This window comes from Gopherus flavomarginatus, chromosome 4 (assembly GCF_025201925.1).
Source record: "Gopherus flavomarginatus isolate rGopFla2 chromosome 4, rGopFla2.mat.asm, whole genome shotgun sequence".
NCBI classification, from domain to species: domain Eukaryota; kingdom Metazoa; phylum Chordata; order Testudines; family Testudinidae; genus Gopherus; species Gopherus flavomarginatus.
The window spans coordinates 68,551,745-68,579,192 of NC_066620.1; the positions used below are offsets into that span (position 1 = coordinate 68,551,745).

Sequence of the window (27,448 nt, forward strand, 5' to 3'; positions counted from 1 at the left end):
TCCCCCCCTCCCGATTTCTGCCAGGGTTCACACCAGAACGTGGCCAGTAGCAGCCTTTCGGCACTGTGCGGGAAGGAGGGGCCGGGAGGGGCTGTTTCCAGCTGTGCGGGGAGGGGGGAGGAATGACCTGGCCTGTGTTTTTGCAGAGCTCATCTCTCCTTCTCCAACCCACCCCATCCCTTTCACCCTCCAGTGGCTGGAAGTAGCTTGTCCCTTCCTGCCCACACAGTGTTGAAAGGCAGCTAATACTTCCAGGCTGCTGATGGCCACTGACATAACCCAGCCACCTCCTGTCCTCTGGCTACAGTGCGGGCAAGAAGAGGTTAAGCCATAAAGATGCATTGTGCACCAAGGCCCAGGGAACCTGACTGTAGGGGCTTCAGTGAACCTAGCCAGAGAGGTGGCTCAACAGCAGAGGGTGCCTAGGTAACAGAGCAGGGAAGGGTGGGTGAAGAGGTTGCTAAGCCGCTGCCCGGGGAGCTGCTGTGGAGCCTTCAGGGTCAGGACACGAACAGGCTGGCAATCGCTTCCCCCTCGCCACTCCACCGCTTACCTGAGGGGTGGAGAGGCCAGCACTGTGTGGGGCTTTGGCATATGCAGGGATTGTCTCCTCCTGGCCAATGCACGGGTCAGAGGGTCTTGAGTCTTCCTCGGGCACCGGCCCAGCCAGAGGCAGTAGGGGAAGGCAGGAGCCTGCTGGCCAGGCTGTTGATGAGCTGAGTGCTCTGACCAGAGGGGCTGGTTCTCCGCACAGTGCTGGGAGCAGGATGTGCCCTGTCCAAGGGGATATGGAGGAGGAGCAGTGGGGCTGGGGGCGGGGGTCAAGGGGCAAAGCAGGGAGAGGACGACGAGAGGGGGGAACATGTAATGGGCCGATGGGGTGGGCAGCAGAGGCAACGCAGAACTGGGCGCTGTCTCACTAACCACTATGGAACACAGCCAGTGCTGACTAGAAACGGGATTGGGGCGAGGCTCTGCTGGCTGACAGCCAGTATGCAGAGGGGGTTGTGCTGATGGATCAGCAGGGGGAGTGGCTGGCCCGGTGGGCTGCAGCTTTGCCCTGCCACCAGCCTTGCACAACCACCCCCATTGTCGGCCACTGGATCCTTCTACTCTCCGTTGGTGGGCAGGCAGCTGGCAAGCAGGGATCCAGCCAGCAGCAGAACCCACCAGTACTGATTCAGGGGAGGAGAGAAACAGGACAGAGGGGGAGGAGGGGGACACAAAATACAGGACAATTTGCCCATTTTTAAGAAAAAGTTGGGACACGTAGGAGGGCTTAAATATGGGACTGTTCCTTTAAAAATGGGACTGTATTTGACAGTCTACTAGAGCAGTAGTATGACAGAATGGGTTGAGCATGAGGGTGGGAGACAGAAACTCCCAAATTCTAATTCCTGCTTTGGAACTTACTCATTGAATAGTCTGTCTCAGTTTTCTCATCTACATATAGGGAATACTTACTTAGAAGCCTAGAATATCAGGGTTGGAAGGGACCTCAGGAGGTCATCTAGTCTAACCCCCTGCTCAAAGCAGGACCAATCCCCAGATTTTTACCCTAATTCCCCAAATGGCCCCCTCAAGAATTGAACTCACAACCTTGGGTTTAGCAGGCCAATACTCAAACCACTGAGCTATCCCTCCCCCCTTATCTCACAAACCTGTTGTTAATTTAATGGTAGTAGTTACATTTTCAAAGCATCATGTAAAGTATTAATTTATATACTAGGTTTGATCTTGCTCTGAGGAAGCTTTTCCTGATATTCCATCTAAATTGTCCTGTCTTTCCCCTTCCCATGTTCCTGTGCTCCACAGCACCTCATGATACTCCTTTTCTGCCACAAATTGCACAGGCAGTGTTGTAGGCATGTTGGTCCCAGCTTACACTAGGACACAGCTCTTCCTATTGCTGTTCCTGTGCATGAAGTAACATTTGTAATGTTTTGTGGTTTTGCATTCACAGACTTCTCCTGTGGTGACAAGGATGATTACTGACATATGGATTGCTGCCTTTGCAGCTGCAAAGCTGGACTCTGTTCCTGGCTTTTCCCACCTGGGGAAGAAGGGGAAGCAGCGTTTTAGGGCTCCTGCACATGAGGGAGTCCCCACCCCATTCCAGGAACTTTTCATATTCTAATATCCTTAACACCTCTGCTTCCTCCCTCTCATCACATTCCTGCTCTCTCCCTAACACGGAAAATGGTCAGGGGGGCCAACCCCTACGCAGGCTCCCCACAACTCTGTCCCCAAATACCTCAGTCCTAGGGGGAGCAATTCCCCTCCTCCAAAGCAGTGTCCATCTCACAAGCATCTACTGGCTTGTTACACTGGCACTTGTCAATGTGGAAATTCACAGGTAAATCAAAGGCTAGGGAAGGTGGATGAGGAGCTGGGCAGGCACCTTACCCCCAAATTAGGGTAAGGAACAATTTCCCACCAAGCCTCCATGATGACAGAAGGAAGTGTGTCTTGTCCTGAAGATGTCTTAAGAACCAAGCTAGCAGCCCACTCTTCTGATGTCTTACCTGACCCTAATGAACCACAGTGCGTTCAATGGCTGGAACTAATGCAGGAGAAGCTGAGGAGGGAACTCTGCTCCTAACAATCCTTCATTTACCCCTTTGACACAGACCAAGCAGCATGGAGGAGGCAAAGCAGATAGGAAGTAGTGGGTGTAGGTCTACTAGCCAGCTGGCAAAACATGCAGTTCTCTGGCTAAAGGGGAGAGGAAGGGGAAGAGTGGGCGCAGGGCAGGCGCTGGAGGCTAGGGGGATATTTTTAAACCAGATGCCTTATTCGAGGTTCCAAGGTCAAGGGACCATCTTAGCTTCTATAGCCATGGCCCCCGCCCGCACATTTATGCTCGCAGTAACATTCCCACTTGGTACAAATGCTTCTCTTTAGTTTTCAGTAATACTGACAGGCTCAGGCCCCTGTCCTCAGCCTACTTTTTTCATCACATCCATGAAGACTGGCATGTGCTCTTCAATAGGTTTAATGGAGGAATGCAATAAGTAAAAAAATTGGAATGACAACATCAGTAACTATCAACACACTGCGTGTTCACATCTTAAACTGCTCTCTTTGTGTAAGTGTCCTGTTTTGCGCCTTGCTTGGAACAGTGTTGCTCTTTTTCTGGCTCACTTTATGATACCAGATTCCACTAATTATATTCATATTACGAAATAAACAAGTAGAATCATATCCAATAATCATAAAAAAAACAACCACCACCAGAAAACAGTTTAGTAAACTTTAGTAACCTCTTGGTTTTAGCAATTTTTATGCTGCTATATGCACTCCCTCAGTTATCATTTAGGCTTTTCTCAAGCATATTAGATCTAATACATGAATCTAATATGTGCTGCAATATTTGTTGTGGCACTACTTTACTTATTCACTTCTGTATCTGCATTGTTGATGTTTGTAACTTTTTTGTCAACCAAGTATTCAAAAGTAGAAATAAGGAGCATGATGTGACTCTAGTGCTTAGTATTCCCCCTTAATATTCTCTAATGTTTGACCATTTTGTAAGTTTTTTCAGCTTTTCATTACTCTTGTTTTACAATAGCAATCTTGAGAATCAGGTACAAAGCCTTGTCTAACACAGCTTGCTCTGAGGCTGCTCCGTCCACTGACAATATTTTGCACTACCAGATTCTCATACATTTCCACAAGTCTAGTTACGGTGTGGTTTTAATAGGAATATTTCACATTAATAAAGCTCTCTTGATAATGAGCATAAATGTACTCACTCCTTGTCTTACAGTTAAAGGTTTGTATTTTTTGTCGTTTTGCTCCAGATCTAACCTTGTTTTCAGTACTCTTGCTACTTAGCACTTATATAGCATTTTATATTTTCAAAGTGCTTTACAAACATCAATTTTGAAAGCAGTTTCCTGTGTCAGATACTCTGTCTGAATGCCATTTTCATAACTCCCTACGGGCAGTCGGTGAATTTAACTAGAACAGAACGTGTTTCCAGGAAATGGAAAATATTGACCTTTATTTCTCTACTGTATTGAAAGAGTCCTCATAGTAGCACAGTATCCCCAAGGCATGCATAACGTGACATGGCAGTTGGCAGTGAAACACAGATCTGTCAGTTTATAATTACCAAGATCTACATATTGGCCTAGTATAATTGGAAAAAGTTACATAAGGCATTATAAGAAATTCTAGGTTATTTGTTTTAATTGACAAGTTACAATTCTGTATAAAAAGGCTTACAACTGCCTCTGCAACCTTAACTCAATGTAAGCCCAATCTTTCCATGTACCAGCAGGGGTTGGCAACCTTTGAGAAGTGGTGTGCCAAGTCTTCATTTATTTACTGTAATTTAAGGTTTCGGGTGCTAGTAATACATTTTACATTTACAGGCGCTGGCAGACGGAACCCCAGACTGGCAGCAGGCAACATATCCAGTAAGCATTTTCTTTAATTCCTTCCATCAGTGCTTTAGCACTCGTTCATTTTCATTGGCGTGAGCAACGCATAGAGCTAGTACAGACTAGTCACCAGCAGCTTTATACTACTGTGTCATCAGCATATTCCTTGATGAACTTGCTAGAGTGTGAGTGAGAGAGAGAGAGAGAGAGAGAGAGAGAGAGAGGAAATGTGGTCCTGTCTATGGACAATGACAGCAGTAAATGTCAACTGGCTAGCCTGCACTAGTGCTTCCACTGCTGGCCACAAGTGCTAGGTCAATGGAGAGAAGTTCAGAGAAACTTCAGCAGATAAACAACCAAGGAGGCAGAGGTAAAGTGGAACTTCCAGTCTTAAAACTGCATTTTCTGATTATTTGTTTTCTTTATCTTAATGATGTTCTAAAACTATACTTTTTTAAAACAAAATGTACAGCATATGTCTGTTTGAGCTACAGTTAAAAGAGAAAAGACGGTTACTCACCTTTGTAACTGTTGCTCTTCGAGATGTGTTGCTCATATCCATTCCAGTTAGGTGTGTGCGCCGCGCGTGCACATTCGTCGGAAAACTTTTACCCTAGCAACTCAGTGGGCCGGCAGGTCGCCCCCTAGAGTGGCGCCGTCATGGTGCTCGATATATACTCCTGCCGGCCCACCCGCTCCTCAGTTCCTTCTTGCCGGCTACTCCGACAGTGGGGAAGGAGGGTGGGTATGGAATGGATATGAGCAACACATCTCGAAGAACAACAGTTACAAAGGTGAGTAACGGTCTTTTCTTCTTCGAGTGATTGCTCATATCCATTCCAGTTAGGTGAATCCCAAGCCTTACGTAGGCGGTGGGGTCGGAGTGAAATGTGGCAGAATGAAAACTGCTGAGCCAGAGGCTACAGCATCTCTTGACTGTTGAACCAGGGCATACTGCGAAGCAAAGGTATGGACCGAGGACCAATGGAGCTGTGCGACGGATCTCGTGGGTAGGAACACGAGCCAGCAAGGCGGCACATGAAGCCTGAGCCCTGGTAGAATGTACGGTGATGTGGCTTGGGGAAATATGAGCCAAATCATAACAAGTGCGGATGTACGCCATCACCCAAGATGAGATCCTCTGAGAGGAAAACAAGCAAGCCTTCCCTTTGATCTGCTACCATGACAGAGCTGGGGCACCTTACGAAATAGTTCTGTCAGCGCAATATAAATGCGAGCACTCTACAGATGTCCAGGGAGTGCAATTGCTGCGCCCATTGCATTGAGCTGTGGGTAACATGAAAGGCCGAAACCACCTTAGGGAGGAAAGCCGGGTGCGGTCATAACTGCACCTTGTCTTTGTGAAACCTAGTGTACGGCGGAACCACCGTAAGAGCTCTGAGCTCGGAGACTCGTCTGGCCGATGTAACAGCTATGAGGAAAGTTGTCGTCCAAGACAGGTATAGCAGAGGGCCGGTCGCGAACGGCTCGAATGGGGGAGACATAAGTCTGGTTAAAACTAGGTTGAGGTCCCAGGTTGGGGCTGGGCGGCGCACCCGAGGGTGCAAGCGCTCCAAGCCCTTGAGGGACCTTGAACTCAGAGTGTGAGAACACGGAACGTCCACCTTAGCCTGGCTGGAAGGTAGAGATGGCTGCCGAGTGTACCCTCAGCGATGATATCGCCAGGCCCTGCCGCTGAAGGCCAGAGGCAGGCCAAATAGAGGGGATCGAGACCTCGGTAGGAGCAAGATCGAGCGTATTGCACCTGTAGAAGAAACGCTTCCACTCGGCCCGGTACGTTGACCAGGTGGAAGGCTTCCTGTCACCCCGGCTCAGTTACGCAGCAGCCACACCGTGAGGCGAAGAGGCTGCAGGTCCGGGTGACGAAGCCTGTCGTGGCCCTGAGTGATGAGGTCTGGGTGGGGTGGCAGGGTAATTGGGTCGGTTATTGACAGGCCGAGCAACGTGGTATGTCAGTGCTGCCTGGACCAGGCTGGAGTGATCATGATGATGCGCGCGCTGCCCCTGCGGAGTTTGAGTAGGACCTAATGAACCAGTGGGAACAGTGGGAAGGCATAAAGGAGTTGGTCTTTCCACGGCATCAGGAATGCGTCCAAGATCGATCCCGAGGAGAGACCTTGGAAGGAGCAGAACATCTGGCATTTTCCGCTCTCGCAGTAAGCGAACAGGTCTATGTGAGGAAAAATCTCCACTTCTGGAAAGCAGAACACCTCACATGGGGCAGAGTGACCACTCGTAAGACAGGAAAGACCTGCTGAGTCAAAGCGCCAAGGCGTTCCGAACGCCTGGGAGAAAGGACGTCACCAGCTCCATCGAGTGGGCCATGCAAAAGTCCCAGAAATGGATGGCCTCCTGACAAAAGGGGGGAGGACCATGTCCCTCCCTGGTTATTTATGAAGCACATGGCCGTTGTGTTGGCTGTAAACACCAAGATACAACGGCCTCGCAGCTGCCGCTGGAACCCCTGGCACGCCAGGCGGACTACTCTCATTTTTGGGGCATTGATGTGGAATGCCAGCTCCCGAGAAGACCAAAGGCCTTAAGCTCGGAGGTGACGATGAGCACTCGAGCAAAGAGATGACGCGTCCGTCGTCAGAGGCAGTGAGGGCTGGGGCGGATGGAACCACATCCCTGCCCACACCAGGGAGGGAGTTAGCCACCACTCTAGGGAGCCTAAAGTGCTTGAGGGAACGGTGACTACCATGACCATTGGCTCCCTGTCCGGGTGGTACGCCAAGGTGAGCCGGACTTGGAGAGGACGGAGGCGGAGCTTGGCGTGTTTGGTTACAAACTTGCGGGCAGCCATGGACCCAGGAGACTGAGACAAGTGAGAGCCGAGGTCGTTGGGAAAGTCTGCGGACCTCGGATGATTGTTGCCATCGCCTAAAACCGCAGTTGTGATAAGCAGGCTCCGGCTAGGTTGGAGACCAGGATAGCCCCTAGTAAGTCCAACCTCTGCGTGGGAACCAGATTGGATTGCTCCATAGTAATCATCAGCCCTAGACCTGTGAATAAGACCGTGACGATGCCCACGTGCTGAGTGGTTTGTGTCTCGGAGTCTCCTCGGATAAGCGGATCGTCCAGATACGGAAAAACGCATATCCGACATCACCGAAGGTGGGCGGCGACTATGGCCGTAAACCAGAAGTACTGACGGTTGGCTAGAAAGCGGAGGTATCTCCTGTGCGGAGGGAAGATGGCGTTGCGAAAGTACACGTCCTTCATATCGAGGGCGGCATAGTAGCCCCCAGGAGGCAAGGATGGAATAATGGTTCCCAGGGATACCATGCGGAACTTCAACCTTATCCTAAACTGGTTGAGTCCACGCAGGACTAGGAAGGTCTGAGACCTCCGTTCGAGTGGGGGACTAGGGCATAACAGGAGTAGACCCCCTTGCCCCTTTCGTCAGTCGGCGTCTGCACCTCTTGTAAGAGGAATTGCTCGTGAGAGGGGTCCCTGAAGGGGGACAGGGCTGGAACAAATTAGAGGTGGTACCTATGCTCCACCGTGCGCAGGACCCAGCAATCTGAAATTAACTGGGGCCACGGCAGGAGAAAGTGGGATTGGGATCCCGGCCTGTGACTGGTACACCGCCCTCAGGCGCACCTTGGAAGGTTCGTCTTTGGTCCCAGTGGTAATTGCGAGGGACCTTGACCTTGGCTCTTTAGGGGTCCTGACGTTCGACTGCGACCACCCTGGCCTCGCCGTTTGCCAAAGTCCTGTCTCTGGCTAGGCACAGAGTATGGCGGCTGGGGACAGAAAGGCCTGCGTTTGGTCGCTGGCATATGCATGCTGAGAGAGCGCATTAGGACCCTATTGTCCATAGGCTTCGCAGCCTGGGGCTGTCTTTGCCGCGAAGAGGCCTTTACCAACAAAGGGTAAATCCTGAATGGCATACTGCAGCTCCGGCCGGAGGTTTGAAACCTGAAGCCATGAGATGCAACTCATGGCGACACCAAAGGCCAGAGTCCTGGCTGCTGAGTCTGCAGCATCCAACGAGGCCTGGAGGGACGCTCTGGGTACCTTTTTCCCCCGTCCTCGAAGACGGCAGCGAACTCTTGGCGGGAGTTTTGAGGGAGAAACTCCATAAACTAAACTACCTTCACTCAGGTGCTATAATTATAGCAGTTAAGCAAGGCTTGTTGCTTTGCTACCCAGAGCTGCAGGGCCTCTGCAGAGTACACCTGGCGGTCAAGTAGGTTCATTCGCCAAGCCTCCTTTGGTTTCGGGGCTGGTGCCCGCTGGCCATGCCAATACCTCTCCTTAACCGACTGAAAGACTAGTGAGCAGAGAGGAGAGCGGACAGACGAGTAGTCGTACCCCTTAGAGGGCCCCATACCGGGTCCTCTACCTCTGGGACCTCCTCCACCTCAGGTTGTGGAGGTACTAAAAAAAGGCATGGGCAGAGTCTCTGACTCTATCAGACCTTGCCCAACTCGGCACCGGGGACCGGCACCGGGAGGCGTACCGGTACCTGGAACGAGATCCAGAGCTGCAACCAGAACGGTGCCGGGAGGTCGACCGAGATCCCGAGGCTCGGGAAGAGGCTACGGGAGTCACGGTACCTGTCGCTGTGCCGGGAGTCGGAACGGTGCCGATAGTAGCGGGTCGGCGAACGGGATGCCGACCAGTGCGGCGAGTGCGACCAGTACCGATGAGGAAAACAGCACCGGGACTGCAAGTGATATCGGGTGTGCCGACGGGACCTGGAGCGTCTGCGGGACCGTGATCATGAACGGTGCCGCTCTGCTGTGCTGGCAGAGGACGGTCATATGAAGAGACTGTATTACCCGCACTGGCGGTGCCGGGGTCAGGCAGCATCGACTGTCATGGCAATGAGATCCCTCGCCATTGGTAATGTCTCCGGCGTGGAGGGAACAGCAGGCTCAACCACAGTGCATACTGGGGAGCTGTCAGGCACCGGATTCGACGGCCCTCGTGGGACCGGGATCGACGGTACCGAGGTCGTCAGAGCTTCGGTAGGTGTCGGTGCTGGGCGATCCGACTTAGACGAGCTCTCTGGCTGCGGTGCAGTTGGCACAGAAGCAGCAGGAGCAGTAAGCTCAACCACGGCGCGTGCCGGGGAGCCGTCAGGCACCGGATTCGACGGCCCTTGTGGGACCGGGATCGACGGTGCCGACGTCGTCGGTGCCTCAGCAGGTGTCGGTGCCGGGCGATCCGACTTAGACGAGCTCTCTGGCTGCGGTGCAGTTGGCACAGAAGCAGCGGGAGCAGTAAGCTCTACCATGGCGCGTGCCGGGGAGCTGTCAGGCACTGGATTCAATAGCCCTGGGGGACTGGAATCGACGGTGCTGATGTCATCGGTGCCTCTTCAGGTGTCGGTGCCGGGCAATCCGACTTAGACGAGCTCTCTGGCTGCAATGCAGGTGGCACGGAAGCAGCAGGAGCAGGGGGCTCAACCACGGCGCGTGCCGGGGAGCCGTCAGGCACCAGCAGGAATTGTAGGCTCTCTCGACCTCGGAGGAAGGGAGCGGTGCCGAGTCGACTTCGGTGCCGGCGACGGCCGGTGCCGAAAGGCCTTGGCAGTACCGGCGGGGTCCAGTGCCGAGGAGGCGCTTCTGCCAGCCGCTTGATCATCGCTCGGTGCCAAAGGTGGAGGGGTAAGTGAAAGTCCCGCTCCTTTTTGTTCTCGGCTTAAAAGCCTTGCAAATGGGGCACTTAGCTGTCAAGTGTGATTCCCTGAGGCACTTCAAACAGGAGTCGTGTGGATCTCCCTTCGGCATCGGCTTCTGGCAGGCCGAGCCCATTTTAAAACCCGGTGAGCCGTGCATGGGCTCCGGCACCGGGTGCAGGGAAGGGGCTACTTCCTGAACCCCGCTAACTATTACTAAACTAACTATGTTAGCAAAGAAAAAACGTATAACTATACAAATATATATAAAAGGATTATAACTGCATAACTATATACGAGAACTACGAGTAGCTAGGGAAGTGGAGGTCAGCTAAGCCGCGCTCCACTGTTCCAACGACCGACACGGGCGGTAAGAAGGAACTAAGGAGCGGGTGGGCCGGCAGGAGTATATATCGAGCACCATGACGGCGCCACTCTAGGGGGCGACCTGCCGGCCCACTGAGTTGCTAGGGTAAAAGTTTTCCGACGAATGTGCACGCGCGGCGCACACACCTAACTGGAATGGATATGAGCAATCACTCGAAGAAGAACTAAAGTTAAGTAGGGATTATAACTGGATTACCTCTTCTCACAGTCAGAATTCTTGTCCTGGCCCTCAGCAACTCCCCATTTTGATTATTTAAACCTCCTCATCTGTAACACTCACATTGTACCCCGCCATACAAAACAATCTTCACTGTCCATAGCCAGGACCACATCACCCTTCTCTCTCTCTCTCACACACACACTCACACACACACACACACACACTTCAAACTTCTTGCTCTCTCTCACACACACCCCAAGTTCAAACTTCTTGCTCTCACCTCCAAAGCCACTTCTCACTCACTCAATCCTCTCCCACCGTGTCCCCAACCACAGGTCCTCTCAGTTCTACCAATGATGCTAAACTCATTTGCTGCTTGTTCTCTTTTCCCACCAATATTTTCTTCACACACTTCTCCTTGTGCATGGATGCTGACCGTAGGCTGACCTTTACTACACTCTCCCAGTTCAAATACCTTCTCCAGACTCACTTCTGCCATGACACCGAGAATAAATCAGCCACTGTTTGAACTGCTAAATAGAAAAAAGTTGGATGAGTTAATATCTATTTATATTACTACATAACACCTCTGTATTTGTATGTGTACACATGTATACAGTGTGTAGCACAACAGGATTTCTAGGTGATACTGTAATATAAATAACAAAATCCAAGAAACTCAGCTCAGATAATAAGACTCTCTCACCTTCCCATGCTGTCCTGCTCTTTCATAGCAGATTACTACAGCTTCCCACATTTCCAGCTTCTCAAAGATCTGTAGAGCTGAACTTGTGCACCCCAGTTCAAAGAGTAAGTTTGCAAGTTGTCGCTGAAAGTCAAAATAGAAAAAAGTTAGATGCATGTTCATTATCATTTTTAGAAAAGATGTTACAGGTATTTCTGGCCTGAACAGAAAACATACAAAAAATACGAGAAACAGTTCTCCTGAGATTTGTATCCTAACTCTGAAGACTAATGAAGTTGGGATAAAGTTTGGATAAGGTACAACTTCTGGGTGATTAATCCCAATCAAACGTCTAAATTGTTCATCACTGACAAATCATCCTAATAAAAATTCCTCTGCGTTGTTTCAAATATAGTTAAAGTAAACTTGTCCACATAATATAACAGTCTCCATAAATAATTTTTTATGTAAAAAAAATTGGAAAAATTGAGAGCTACTTCCAGAAGGCACATCAGTCCAGTTTGAGCAGCCATACAAATCTGACTTAAAGGTAAGGCAAAGATTTGAGAGCAGATGCTTTGCAATACAATATTTATTTAACTTTTACAAATGAGTAATTCCATTTTAAACTAATTTATTAAGCCAGGGATGGGCAAATTATGGCCCGGGGCAGCATCCAGCCCTTGAGATGTTTTTAATCTGGCCCTCAAGCTCCTGCTGGGGAGCGTGGTCTAGGGCTTGCCCCACTCTGGCACTCCAGCTGGGGAGCAGTGTCGAGGGCTTGCCCCGCTCCGCGCGGCTCCTACAAGCAGCAGTATGTCCCCCCTCAAACTCCTACACGTAGGGGCAGCCAGAGGGCTCCGTATGCTGCTCCTGCCCCAAGCGCCGCCACCACAGCTCCCATTGGCCAGGAACCATGGCGCCTGTGGATGGGGCAGTGTGCAGAGCCACCTGGCCGTGCCTCCGTGTAGGAGGTGGAGGGGGAACATGCCGCTGCTTCCGAGAGCTGCTTGAGGTAAGCACCACCCGGAGCCTGCACCCCTGGATTCCCCTACACCCCAATCCCTTGCCCCACCCCTGATCCCCCTCCTGCACTCCGAACTCCTTGGTCCCAGCCCGGATCACCCTCCTGTATCCTCAGCCCCTCCTGCCCAGACCCACCCCAGAGCCCAGAACCCCAGCCAGGGGCCTGATCCCCTCTCGCACCCCAACCCCCAATTTCGTGAGCATTCATGGCCCGCCATACAACTTCCATATCCAGATGTGGCCCTCGGGCCAAAAAGTTTGCCCACCCCTGTATTAAGCTGTGTTTTCTAGACTTTGATGGTATGGGATGATATGATGGGATAGCCTAATTTTGGCAATTAATTCATCTTTGATTATTAGCAGGTAAATATGCCCAATGGTCTGTGATGGGATGGGATCTGAGATACTACAGAGAATTCTTCCCTGGTGCTGGCTGGTGAGTCTTGCCCACATGCTCAAAGTTTAACTGATTGCCATATTTGGGGTCGGGAAGGAACGTTCCTCCAGGGAAGATTGGCAGAGGCCCTGGAGGTTTTTCGCCTTCCTCTGCAATGTGGGGCACGGGTCACTTGTTGGAGGATTCTCTGCACCTTGAAGTCTTTAAACCACAATTTGAGGACTTTAATAACTCAGACATAGGTTAGGGGTTTGTTACAGGAGTGGGTGGGTGAGATTCTGTGGCCTGCATTGTGCAAGAGGTCAGACTAGATGATCATAATAGTCCCTTCTGACCTTAAAGGCTATGAGTCTATTCAGGGAAAATATTTAATTCCACATACAGGAAAATTTAAAATTTAATTTACTCTCTGGGTCAAATTTGGTAAAATTTAGAGAGAGGTAATGACTATAGTTAAGACTGCCACACTTTACAAAGTACACTTCTATTTTAGCATTTCTAACATTGACTTAGAAAATTGACTTGGACTGAAAAGTGCCACACTTACTCTGAAAACTGGAAATGAAAATTAGGTTTGATTGTGTTTATTTGAAGTGTTTGTTGAAAGATTACATGTGGAATACTTTGGGCAACACTGGAAGAAATGACGATTGGTTAAGACAGTATGCATAGTTGTCTAGGAAGGAGTATGGCAGAAAGATCTAGAGGTCATAGTGGACCACAAGCTTAATATGAGTCAACAGTGTGATACTGTTGCAAAAAAAGCAAATGTGATTCTGGGATGCATTAACAGGTGTGTTGTAAACAAGACACGAGAAGTCATTCTTCCGCTCTACTCTGCACTGGTTAGGCCTCAACTGGAGTATTGTGTCCAGTTCTGGGCACCGTATTTCAAGAAAGATGTGGAGAAATTGAAGAGGGTCCAGAGAAGAGCAACGAGAATGATTAAAGGTCTTGAGAACATGACCTATGAAGGAAGGCTGAAGGAATTGGGTTTGTTTAGTTTGGAAAAGAGAAAACTGAGAGGGGACATGATAGCAGTTTTCAGGTATCTAAAAGGGTGTCATCAGGAGGAGGGAGAAAACTTGTTCACCTTAGCCTCCAATGATAGAACAAGAAGCAATAGGCTTAAACTGCAGCAAGGGAGATTTAGGTTGGACACTAGGAAAAAGTTCCTAACTGTCAGGGTAGTTAAACACTGGAATAGATTGCCTAGGGAAGTTGTGGAATCTCCATCTCTGGAGATATTTAAGAGTAGGTTAGATAAATGTCTATTAGGGATGGTCTAGACAGTATTTGGTCCTGCCATGAGGGCAGGGGACTGGACTCGATGACCTCTCGAGGTCCCTTCCAGTCCTAGAGTCTATGAGTCTATAGTATCAAAAGAGGAAAAACTCTCATAAAACAGAAACATTTAAAAATAAGAAAAATGCATGATTTAGGGAAACCTTTTAGCCTCAAAGTCTTGAACCTTATTTTAATAGTTTTCAAGTTTAGGGTTAAATATAATAATACCAGATAAGACTATGCACAGTCTGAAATTTTTAGAATAGCATGACCTTCCACTTAAAATTAAAATATAGCTGGAAAAAAATGCCCTCTTCATCCTACGAAAAAAGAAGGTGCATGACTAGAAAATAAGAGTGCTTCAGCTTTGGCAGTCCTCTTGTGGGATGAGGTATCAGATTCCACAGGGGAAAAGAGGGATTTCTTAAGAAAATCCATCACATAGTGGAGAAGGGGAGTGGGCCTGGACCAAAGTAAAAGGCCAACATCTAGAAGGCAGAACCTTACTGAGGTATACAAGGACTTCAGGCTTATGTGGAAAATGGAAACAAACAAAATGGAAACACCCACTGACGCAGAGTACTCTGGCCATGACCCACCTCCCACAAGACCTAGTCTACCTCATTAATGGGTAGGTGGAGAAACAGGAAGCAGATCCCTAAGAATGGCAACCATCTCTTTTCATTTATGGTATTTTGGTAACCGTAGAACACACTAACTATATTTGCTCCTTCTAATTTTGAAGAATTATTATTCTGTTTTCCATTAAAGCAAAAAAGGAAAAGACCATACAGAAAAGCTGTTTTGCAAGCAAACATCTTGAAGCAAGCAGTCAATTCTGTGTATGACAGAAATGTATATAAAAAAGCTGCACATGTTCTAGAATTTGATTTCTTAAAAAAAACAAAACAAAACACTACATATTCCAATATTGTTAGGTTAATCCAATTTTTTCAACAAGTTTTCCTATTTAGATATGGTAACATGCAGCAGACAGTGGGTTTCTACTGCAGCTTCCAGGACATGGTACTTCACAAAATAGCATGCAATATCAAATATAATTTGATGGTATCTAGAGTAAATGTCATATTGTTAGCTTGTACCTCTATGGCCCAGTGTGGAGGCACCTGACAACTATAGAAAATCTTCAGTCGTTCAGATACCACTGTTTTCTTGTCTTCAAACTGATCTGCAAGTGCCTACAAGTACAAAGCATATTCATTTATTATTTAGATTTATTTAAGTATAAAAAGGTGCCTGAGACTGTAGGTGCCCTTGATATAAGCTATAAGATAGCAGCTATAACAGTATCAGGTATTCAAGTCTAACTTAGCAGTACCGGGTTTACAATGGCGCTAGTGGCACCATGGAGCCTTGCCCATGCTCAGAAGGGGCCCCAGCCTGCTCTGCTTGCACTACCCCCAAGACCCTGCCAGCCCAGCCAAGGGCTCCTCTCTGCCCCCTGGTCCCACCCACTGGCTCCTATCTGCCCCTTTGCCAGACCCCAGTGCACCTCCAGCTCCGGGCAGTCTTTGCTTCCCACTACCTGCGCGGTCCTGCCTGTCTCCCAGAGCTGAGTCACCTGGGACTGGTGCAGAAGCCTGGCCAGTTCTGGTCAGTTTGGGGACAGGTGGGACAATGTGTGGGGCTTGGCTGGGCCCCTCTAGGCAAGTGGATCCTGAGGGAGTGCAGCCAGGTCAGGCCCTGGCCGGGCTGATCACGCCACTCCTGAGGGACCAGAGTGTTTCCCGGCCCCTGGACCAGCCCTGGCTGTACTGCCAGATCAGCCTGGCAAACATAGTCGCTTCCCAGCAGGGCCGGTGAGTGCAGGTGGGAGGCAGGGCGTGGGGGAGTGGGTTTCTGGGGCACTTGGGGGGGGTGCTGGGCTGTGAGGGGGTGGGGAAGATGTTTGTGTTGGGGCACTAGGGAATGGGGCTTCTGGGCAGTTGTAGTGGGGCTGTATGCAGGGGGGCAATGGGCAGAGGTGGTGTTGTGCAGTGTGTCGTGCCTTTGTGGAGGGAGTCTGGAGGGGCACTGGGCATAATGGGCCCAGAAGAGGGCGGGGGGAAGATTTAAGGCCATAGGGATTCGGGGTGTGTGTGTTTGTGTTGGGTGTGGGGGCTGTGTGGCACGGCATGGGTCTGCCATGAGGGGAAGGGGCACGCTGGCACCACAGAGCCGGGCAGGCCACTGTGCATCTGGCAACTGCTAGGCGGAGCGGGGAGGCCCCTGCCATGCCATACCCCATTGCCCCTGGCTGGCCCCTCGCTCTGGAGACTGACCTCCCCATGCCATGCTCCATTGCCTGCATGGGGGCCCACAAATATGTTTGGAGCCAGGCACACAAAAGCTTAATTCTGCCCTCCTTATGCGATGCTATAATGAGATTAAAAAAAAGACATTTTTATCAAGGAGATGGGCTATACTTACATACAAGACAATTAATCAAATTTAAACCCTCCATTATATACTAAAACATACATAAAATTGAACTTCCAAGAGCATACAAACCTTATCAAATACAATAGAACCTTACATTGCATAAAGCAAGAACAAGAAAGAATCAAATTTCTAATTCCCACCCAAACAGTTTAGCAATTTAAAAAACCCAAACAATAAAAACCCTGCCATTATGCATATGTTGAATAAATGCTGTTATGTAAGAATATTTGACAAAAGATAAGACGACTGGAGTTAAGGTGATATCAGCTTATATATTTCAGTGCCTACTTAGCTTTTTCTGAGAGAGAGAACACTGAATAACCTTAAGTCTGTAGGGAAAAAACACATCAAAGTCAAGCCCACTGTTCTCCAAGTCAGACTTTCATAACCACACCTCTAACATAGACTACACTGGTCTAATTGGGAAGACAACTCAATTCATGTTTTTCTTCAGGACAAATGTGAATTTATGAGAGAGAAATGTATGTTCTTGCCTCCCATCTATCTCTGTAAGTTAGTTTTGCACAGTAAACCTGTCTCAAGTCAACATATGGAAATTCAACAGAGCTAGCAGGATAAGAAAAAAACAGTGTGAATTATTTACAGCTAGAAAGTAGATTAGGAATTTTAAAGAAAGAATCTCCTTCAGATGGCTGTACCAATAAATCCACATATTTAAAATGGAAGCACATGTAAGGCCAGAGATAGGTTATTTGCTTTCACATAATTAGTCTGACCACCAAATCTCATATTGAACTCAACCACTTAAAGCAGAACCCTAAAAGGGCTCCTCTTGCCACTATGTGTACACAGTTCAGCACAGAGACAAGTTAGAGACATGTCTCGTCCTTTCTCTCTCAATTCTTGTCCACTAGGGGAAAAAATGCAAATACTCCGAAGAAGTGGAGAAGTTGGGTTGTGACCTGTGGGGGCAATACATTTTGAAAACTAGCTACTGATTTACTAAGCTAGCTCAAGAATTTCAAAAATAGGTGCCTAATGTTAGCAATCTCAGTGATATGATTTTAAAATTACTGAGCAACTTGGAAATATCAGTGATTTCCAGCAGTGCTGAAACAATTTTTATAGGTGGGGGGGGGGGTGCTGAGAGCCATTGAACCAAACTGTAAACCCTATATATAATAGAAACCACTTCAAGCCCAGGGGCCTAGTTCCAGGATCTATGGTGACTTCAGTGGATGCTATTGGGTGCTTTGCACTTTTGAAAATCAAGCCAGTGATTTAGGAGCCTGACTGTGGATTACAAGCCTAGTTTTAAACACTTATTTTTTAAAACCTTGGCCTTTGTTTAAATTCTCTCCCATTAAATTATTTCTATGGAGCCCTAGTCTCAGAGATTAATCAGAATCTACCTCAGGCGCCTGGCTGAGGTGTATGTACGGTATCTTCCATCAAACCACAAAGAAACAGAATAGTAATGTCACATTCTTATGCATCATTCTATGTAGTCCAAGGAGGGATTCAAACCATTTTTTAATACGCTGTGCAAAACAAGATGATTTAGATAAAGAAGTTAATTGACCACAGTCTATAGTTGCAAACTGTATTCTGACATCACTTAGAAGTGTAGGCTACATTTTTCTATACACATTCCAGTAAAGCAAAAGATAACAGTAAAACTGTCCAGTTCATTAGGTGTGTGTTATTTATTTTACAAGAGCTGTGTAGGAATCAGGATTTCTGTTTGGTGGGAAATTCTATGATTTTGCAGGTTTGGTTTTACTCCAAATTGAAACAAAACAAAAAAAATTTCAAAATGTTCTGGAAAAGACTAGTTTGGGGTCAAGTGCTCCAGTTCATTAAAATCTAAATGTTTTGTTTGATTTAGACTTTTTTTGTTTTATATATTATAGGGTATAATATAATTTCAAAAATTATTTTATATTAAGTAATTTTGAAACAAAAACATTCAAAAAAATTCTATGACAGGTTGGGTCACAGAACCCCTCTTGGGACTGCCACCTGAGGTGCCGAGATTATCTCTAAGTCCGTTTTTCCTGGCAGCTTGGGACTTCAGTACCTTGCCTGGTTGTGCCAGACACTAGCCTGCTACAAACACAGACCCAGGTCTGAACCACGTCCCTCAAAAGCTGCAGGTTTAACTGAAAACAGCTTAAAAAGTGCTCCTGTCTCCAACACTCAGATACCCAGTTCCCAATGGGATCCAACCCAAATAAACCCGTTTTACTCTGTATAAAGCTTATAGAGGGTAAACTTGTAAATTGTTCGCCCTCTATAACACTGATAGAGAGATATGCACAGCTGTTTGCATCCCCACTCTCACCCCCGGGTATTAATACTTCCTCTGGGTTAATTAATGAGTAAAAAGTGATTTTATTAAATATAAAAAGTAGGACTTAGGTGGTTCCAAGTAATAAGACAGAATAAAGGTCCAGCAATCACTCACACCCCTGTAGTTACTGCCCTTTGTTCCAGTTTCTTTCAGGCATCTCTTTGGGGTGGAGAGACTATCTTCTGAGCCAGCTGAAGACCAAATGGAGGGGTTTCCAAGGGCTTATATGGTCTCTCTCTTGTGGGTGAAAACCCCTTGTGTTCTTCTGTGCAGAATAACAGTTACAAGATGGAGTTTTGGAGTCACATGTCCATGCATGACTCAGTTCTTTATAGGCCAACACCACTGTCTACATGCTAGTTTCAAAGTTCCCAGGAAAGCTCAGATGTTGATCGGCATCTCTCAAGGTTTATTGTCAGCTAAGTACTCCCAATTACATGAAAAACCCCTTCACACTAGGTGGACCAAATCTGCCTTATGTGCTTCCTACAGCAAACACTTTAAATACAGGCAGAGGCAACACTCATAACTTCAGATATAAAAATTATACATGCATACGAATAGCTTGAATATATTCAGTAGAACATAACCTTTGCAAAGATATGTTACATGACATATCTAGAATAAAACATATTCCAGTTATGTCATATTTACACTCATAAGCATATTTCTATAAAGCATTATGGGGTCCAATGTCTCATATTCCTTTTCAACAATAGCAAAATGCTTCGTTTTATTTATCTTTAAAATGTAATTTCACTGAAATTGACATGGATTCCTGCAGAAAGCTTTAATTTTGAAGCAACGGCATTTTCTGGAAGCAAAAGGATTCATCAGAAAATGCCCAACTAACTCCATCTGCTATGCTGGATGCTTGGAAACAGCTTAATGTAAATAAAATGCTGTATTAGAATATGGATATTTATAAAAAAAAAAGACTCCTCACCTCCATCCAACAGAAAGTAATGACTGTACTCTGTCTGCAGTTCCAAATTACTACACATGAAAGTATCTGAAGATTAAAAGCTCCCTAGATAAGAAAAAATGCAACAGACCACAGCATTTCTTATAATTCATAGATTTAAGCGCTCCCAAGTATGTTTTAAGAACAGGGAGCTGTTATGGTTGAGTATGCCAATGATCTGTGGATAACAGATCACTGGGAGAGTATTGAACTATATGTTTCTAAATGATGCTTGAAAATTTAAAATGTGGCTAGCGTGTAGGGAGGGAGAATCCTACCCTTACTCCATAGCTGAAAATAAACCATACAACTATAAATCAACAAAACTTAAAAAGTCAACGAAACTAAATGAGCAATTCTCTCACACACTCAACCTGCCCCCCTATCCCACTCCAAAAAAATCCTTCCTACTTAATCACTGCCTTCGGGAAAAGCCTGTGTAAACAGAAAGGTTTTTCAACATACCCAGATGTTGAAGTCCCTCTGGACAATTTGCCTTGCTGACTAACATCAAATTGGACAGCTAACGGGGAATCTGAGTTCAGTGGGCCAGTTTCTATTTCATACTCTTGGGGGAATTCTGCGCAACTGCACATGCACAGAATTTATGTCCCCTGCAGAAAAGTGACTTTGTGATGGGGAAGCAAAGGGAAGCCACAAGAGCGGTCATCCGATCAACCCCAGCACTATGTTTTGGGTGCACAGGGCAGCCGGCAGAGAGGTAAATCACTGTGGGGCAGAAGGTAGAACTGGAGAAGACCCAGCTGGTGGCTCCTACTCTGTGCCAGGCTCAGCTGCTAGTTCGGGCTGGGGAGGACGTGTCTTTTATCCCTGTGTAGACATAACCTCTGCATATTCCACTTTGCGTGACGTACAAGCAGTCAGCAAAGAGGGGGAGGGTGTGAGGATATAGGATGCAGTTGCTTGTACAACCATTGCCCCAAAGGATGTATCAGTGGACGAGTTCTGTACTAGAGTATAATATTTCATGAACGTGTGGATGGAACTCCACGTAGCTGCCTGCAAATGTCAAGTAGAGGTACATCCTGAAACGCGGCCACTGAGGCTGTTTGTGCTCTTGTAGACTGAACTCTCAGATCCTGAGTACCAACTGGCAACAGAGCAAAGTACAGCTAGAGATCTATTTAGAGGTTATCTGGGAGAATATAGCTTGACCTTGGATTCATTTTTCTACAATGAGAAACAGACTAGGCGATCTTCTGATTGGTTTTGTTCTTTGTAGATACAGGGCCACAGTGAGTTGCGCATGGAGGGAGTGAAATCCCCTCTCTTCCTCAGATGCAGGAGATTTGGGGAAATACATAAGTAAGTAGATTAACTGGTTTATGAAATTTAGCATATGGCGGGTCTGCCATTAAGGCTCCAAGTTCATGTACCCCTTCTGGCTGAGCTGATGGCCATAAGGAATGGAACTTTAATTGACAGGTGAAACATGGAACATGTAACTAGTGGTTCAAACAGAGGCTTAAGTGAGTGCCAAAAATACAAGGTTTAAGTCTGAATGAAGAGTAGGTTTCCTTTCTGTTGGGAAGGTTCTTATTAGGTCTTTCAAGAATCTGTTAGCTAACAGGTGAGTAAAAATTGAATAATCATCTGATGGTGTATAGCATGCACTGACTACTGACATCTAGACTCTTAGAGAACTCTATGAGAGCCCAGCCATTTTGAGAGAAAGAAGATATTTCCCTTATTTGGGACTATTAGTGTACTCAACAGATACATATTTCTGTTGTGTCCAGATGACAAAACACTTCCAATCTTTTCTGCTATTATTGAGGATGGTTTGGATGGCTTCAGAGCAGGAACATTCTAGGGCTGATACCCATCCAAAACCAAGCTTTGAGATGAAGTGCTTTGAGGTTGAGATGCTTGATCCTGCCCGTCTCCTGGGTCAAGTGATCGGGAAAGGACCAGATACTGGAGGACGAGATGCCATTTGTAGAAGATTTGGGAACCTAAACTGTCTGGGCCAATTGGGGGTAATGAGGTTGACTCATGCCCTGTCCTGAAAAATCTTCCATAAGACCCAAGGTAGGATCAATAAGGGAGGAAAGACAAAGCTCATATGGTCTGACAGGGGAGATGGAGGCATTGCCCTGAGAATATAGACCTAGAGTTCCTCTGGAATAGTAAATGCTGCATTTCCTGTTCATTAGGGAGGCAAACAGATCACAAGTGGGATTCCCCTACTGAGCAAAGACACTGTTGCGCACCTCCCACATGTGATCAATGACAAAATGCCTGCTAAGGGGGGGTCCGCCAACATATTCTAAGTTCCCAGGAGTAAGATGCCAACAGAGTGATTATATTCTTGATACACTAATCTCATAAGGTGATCACTTCTATACACAGGGGAATGGATCTCACCCATCCCAGTTTGTTGAGTAAAAGATAGTCATTACGTTCTCTGATATATGAAAATAGCGGGACTAGTTAAATTGCAAAAAAAAAAGTCTTGCAAGTTTCTCCGAGTACCTGAAGTTCCAAAAGGTGGATATGAATCCTGACCTTTCAGGGCATCCAAGCACCCTGTGCTGTGTGGCCGTCCATGCAGGCTCCCCAGCCAAAGAGGGAGACATTTATGATGATCGTCTTGTCCAGTGAAGGGAATAGGAAGTTATGCCCACACATATTTGATGGAGATACTTCTACCACATTAAAAGTGAGGTTATCTGGAAGGAATTGTAATCATGCTATTTATGTTATGTTTGATTGGGGAATACAGTATTTGGAGCCAGGCCTGAAAGCAGCATAGGTGGAGTTTGGTGAACAGGGTAACTTTTTTTGTGAGGGGGAAAAAAGTATTGAATGACCCTGAAAGGAGATGCAGGGATTGGATAGTGCTGGCACCCCTGATGGTTTGCAGCTCTTGAACTTCTGACAAAAATATCTTTTATCTGGGGGATGGGGTTAAGACAGTGCTGTAGATGTGGAAGGTGTAGTGAAATGAGACTTAGGTACCCTTGGTCTCTTACTAGGAGAATCATAAGATGGCTAATGATAAAACTGTTGAGTCACCAGTCTAGGTTTGTAGGACTGCCTGTAGTATTTTCTTTTTTGGGCAGGTGTATATATTGCCAGGGAGCAGAGGGTTGCCCGGGAGTCCTTTTATGTCCCTTATAGTCCTTCTTTCATGCTTCCATCCTTGCCAGTAGGTTATGAGCTTACTTCAAAGGTCAAAAATAGTATTCTTTAAGATCTGGAGTGGTCTGTCACATATCACTATAAGATTAGATGGTATGAGAGCAGCTTTAAAGTCTGTTAAAAAAAATTAGTAAGTCTAATAGCACAGGCCATCTATGCCATAAAGCTAATGACAGAGAGCAGTTTGGAAAAGCAAAAGCAAAAGATTGGTTGGCCACAGCAATTTAATTAGTGCTAGAAAACAACCTCAGACTTAAAATCAGGCTTAGTTGAAAAATATTCCAATTGGCGGGTTTCTGGCAAGGTGGAAGTTTCCAAACCTAAATGACTGTATTATGAATGGTTTATGAACCATTCAATTAGGTGTTCTTAACAAGAACCCCTTTATTATTGTATCAAATATAACATGTCAATAACTACATTAAGGCTGTAAAGGGCACTGCCACCTGATCTCTAGACTTAGGGGTCACCATCCTCCCAAAATATGATCTAGTCCCAACTTCCTGTAGCCTTACCTGGATGGAAACAACAGGACAGTTTCCTTCAGCAAGATTCCAAATGAGAACAGAAACAGTGCATAAATGCAAAATCTTAATTCTGCCCCTCTGAGCATTTGTTTTATGACTTTAATTTCATTGTAACATACTGTTTTTTAAATAATGTGAAACGTACTATTTTTTCCTTTAAATTCGCTTTAAACTGCAGCTTTGCATTAGTTATTTTAACTGTTTTTGCATTGAAGTAATTTTTTCATATGCTGATAACTTAAAATTGGCCAAATCAATCCCCAAACTTGCCACCAAAAAATCACTTTTAATTAGGTCTCAATGCTTCGAAACAAAAAGTCTGGAAAGAAACCTTTATAAAAAGTGACAAGAAATTGGAAGTATTTATGGGGGATGAATTTATATTCTGTTTTATGACCTACTCCTGCCTTTGCAGAGTGTTGAAACCCCAACTGATAATTCCACCAGCAACTATACAATGACAAACTTAACAGAAATTTCGTATTAATGGGAGTGAACTTTATCCATATAAAAATAACATTTTTAAGTGACTTTAAATGAGAGTTATTTGTTCCCCCAAACACCAAAAAACCTGACACTAACTATTCCACAATGAAGAGTACCAACATGCAAGTTGCAAGTTTTAAGGTTCTGCTGTTTTCATGCATGTGTAAAAATGTATCTTCCATAGATTTGAGAGGTAAATATTGTTATGCACGCGAACAATTTGTGCAGAAAATGTACACGTTCGGTAGTTTAATGTTTCTCTTAAAACAATGTGAACAGAAAACTAACGTTAGTAGCTTAATATGAATAATTGCATATTTTACATAGGTTTCTAATAAATTATTTTAATTAATAGTAGAATTTACCTTCAAACAATGGTGAAAGACTCTGACCTCTGTCATACATTAATGTACTGGTCAGGCATATCCTGTGTCACAACTATGGCTCTGACTGAACACCTTTAAGCATAAGTAGTCTTTCAAGCCAATGGAATTACAAGTTTAAAGTTATGCATATGTTTAAACACCTTGCTGAATCTGAGCATGTGTCAGCAGAGAACATAGTACGTTCTCCCCATTATTCCTTTCTCTCAGTCCATACTTGGTCTCTGCACTCAACCAGTATAGTGTCTTTCTGGGCACATTAGGCAGGCAGAAGCGCTGCGGCATATTTCACTGCAACATTTCTGGCTCCTCTGTTGTTAATGCTGATAGAGTATCTGTGATATGAAAGGACTGTTCAGCACTACCAGAGGACGTATCAGCAGGACTGAGAGAAAACTGAGGACAAGGACATTTATGAGGTGGCCTGAGGAAGGTCAAACCCAAGAGACAGGTTTCAGAGTGGTAGCTGTGTTAGTCTGTATCAGCAAAAAGAACGAGGAGTACTTGTGGCACCTTAGAGACCTAAGGTCTCTTAGGTCTCTAAGGTGCCCTAAGAGACCTTAGGTCTCTAAGGTGCCACAAGTACTCCTCGTTCTTTAAAATCAAGAGAGGTAGTCAGCCCTTTCTCGTCTCCCTGGACTTACAAGAATGCTAGTATGAGTTTCTTCAGGCCAGCCTTTGGTGAGTGGGATATTGCTCTAGGTATTAGCCAGCTTATTTAGCTCTACAGATTCTTAGCATCACCCTAAACAGAATATAGGATGTTTCCCCATCACTGTTTATATGTAGGGATTTTCCAACATTTGCAAATTCAATGCCTCTGAAGTTTCCACTGATATCTCCTTTAAGAAAAGACCATGGGAAAAGAATCATTGTATCAAGGGCAGTATCTATATTTTGGACAGGAAAAAGAAATTAGATATCATTTATTGCTTTCTACTGCAACCTTTTTCCCAAGTCAGGCATTACAATAAGAGATGTGCTGAAAAAATTATGTCAAAAACTTGGGCTAACGGCATAACAGCTGCATTCTTTAAGAGACTGAGTTCATCCTCAAAGACAAACACAATGAGATGACCTAATCAATCTTTTTTAAAAATATTTTTAAGTACTGTATTTCATTGCTTTTACATGTATGCTGTTTGAATAAAGTCATGTCTCCTTATGATCCTTTTCACTTGTTAACTGTGTTTACACTGTACAGAAGAGAACATTCCGAAAGAATCATCTTGCAAATTTTCTATTGCTATATGGTTTAAGTTGAACTAATCTTATGTACCTCCAGTGCATTTAACTAATTCATGGTATGTTTATGAAGAATACATAAAAATATCAATGCATTCTTTATGTAAGCAATTAGAAAAAGCCTAATCTCAACTTGATTTCATAAAATTAAGATTCTGCACTGATAAAAGCTTGTGAGATTGCAAAATAGCTGTTATAATTTAAAAATACATATATTAGAAAACCCTAAGAATTTGATTATTATATTTAAAAAAAGACAACTCCATTCAATAAACAATTAAAAAGAAAAAGGATATTAGTGAAAAGTCTCTAAGACATGGTTATCAGTCACAAATTATTCATTTCCTGCTTCTTTCTCTCTTCGTAAATAGAGACTTTGTTGTTAACCGTACCCTATTCTTTCACAGAGGTAAAAATGTAGAAAATGAATGAAATGTTCCATCTTCCAGGTATTTCAATTCTGACCTACCACATGAGCTGAAACTGGATGACTGCTTCATGTTACCAATAATATTCCTTTTTTTCCTGAAGAGCCCACAAAGTGGAGAAAACATTTACATCTACTCTTTTATCTAATTAGTCCATCTGAGTACAAGCTTCTAAACCACAGACATTCAGTTAACCTAAGCTTTAACAATAACAGTTCCTTCTTATGGTGACAAGTGTCAGAAGATGGAGGGAATGTATCTGACCCCAAAAAAGCTCTTTTGGGTCTGCATTTTTACTCTGCTCAATCAATTACAAATTACAACACATCTTTTGTTAATTTGACTTGGAGGGTGGCAGTGGAGGCAGAACAGGAAAAACAAGTTCAGTCTCTTTACTCCTGCCTTTGATTAAACTGTTTCAGAATAGTCAGATTCTTACTATTTTTCCTCTTCACAACATTTCATTCTTTCCCAAACATGACTGCCCTAACTAACATGAAAACATGAGAGATATCTAGTTAACTTTTGTTAAGAAACCACTTGGCACAAAACACTCTTTCAACGGCTGGGCCTGACCCGGCAAACACACAATATATGGTAATATAATGGCACCCTTCCAGCTTGAGAAATGGTTGTGTAAGCACCAAAACAATTCAATTACTGTGTCATGCTACAGTATCATGTGTGACTGAAGAGTCCAATTTTTGAGTGAAGGTGCTTGCCATAGTTAATACAGGTGTAAAGCACAGGGCCATAAGATGAAGAGAGCACACTATTAGCACCTGAGACCTGCTGTGCTTTCCTCTTTGCTTTCTTCATTTTACCCTCTCTCAACCACCTTTCCTCTGCCTCTGGCTCCCTGTTCCAGAGCAGCCCCCCAGCATAGACTGTTAGCTGCATCTTCCCAGCTAGCGGTGTCAATGTTGACAGTTTTGCGGCCTTGTCTACACTAATGCTGTAAGTTGATTTAAGTTACACTAGTTAAATTACATGAGTTACATTACTTAAGTTGACATAACTTACATAGACTTACACAGTGTCTACAGCTCAGGCTTTGGTTCCCTCTCCTAGGGTTGTGTAGTAATTTTTGTTGTCAGAAGGGGGCCATGGCACAATGAAGTTTGAGAACCCCTGGGCTAGATGTGATGTTATTGACATGAACTGGTACCGTATAGATCATTGTTGCAACCAAGGTCATATAGTTGCACCAAATCTTGTACAAAGGAGGTCCAGTAAGGTGTCTATGGAAAGCATAATTATAACCAGCCGATCATAACCTATCTCCATGCATGTATCAATTTTGTAGCTGAAGTTATGAATATTGGCTATGTACTTGTATCTCAATGTGTTTGATTTTAAGTAGTATTAGTGAAGCTTTTGGTCAGCTTCTTGAGAAAGGAATTTGCAGATTAAGTGCCCAATCAGGAAACGCTTAACTAACAATGGACCTTGGGAGATGCCAATCCACATGAGAAGTCTTCCTGGGAAAGTTCAAACTAGCATGTCAGCAA

General features: G+C 45.4%; 1 protein-coding gene across 2 annotated transcripts in view; it reads right to left on the bottom strand.

The window, feature by feature from the left end:
- TTC27 (tetratricopeptide repeat domain 27) overlaps nt 1-27,448 on the bottom strand; it is a 203,622-nt gene that overhangs the window by 51,763 nt on the left and 124,411 nt on the right. For both annotated transcript variants that reach the window (XM_050951326.1, XM_050951327.1), the window contains exons 11-12: nt 15,087-15,182; nt 11,295-11,417 (exon numbers count right to left, since the gene is read on the bottom strand). In XM_050951326.1, the coding sequence (XP_050807283.1) occupies nt 11,295-11,417; nt 15,087-15,182 (219 nt within the window). The remainder of the gene's footprint in view (nt 1-11,294; nt 11,418-15,086; nt 15,183-27,448) is intronic.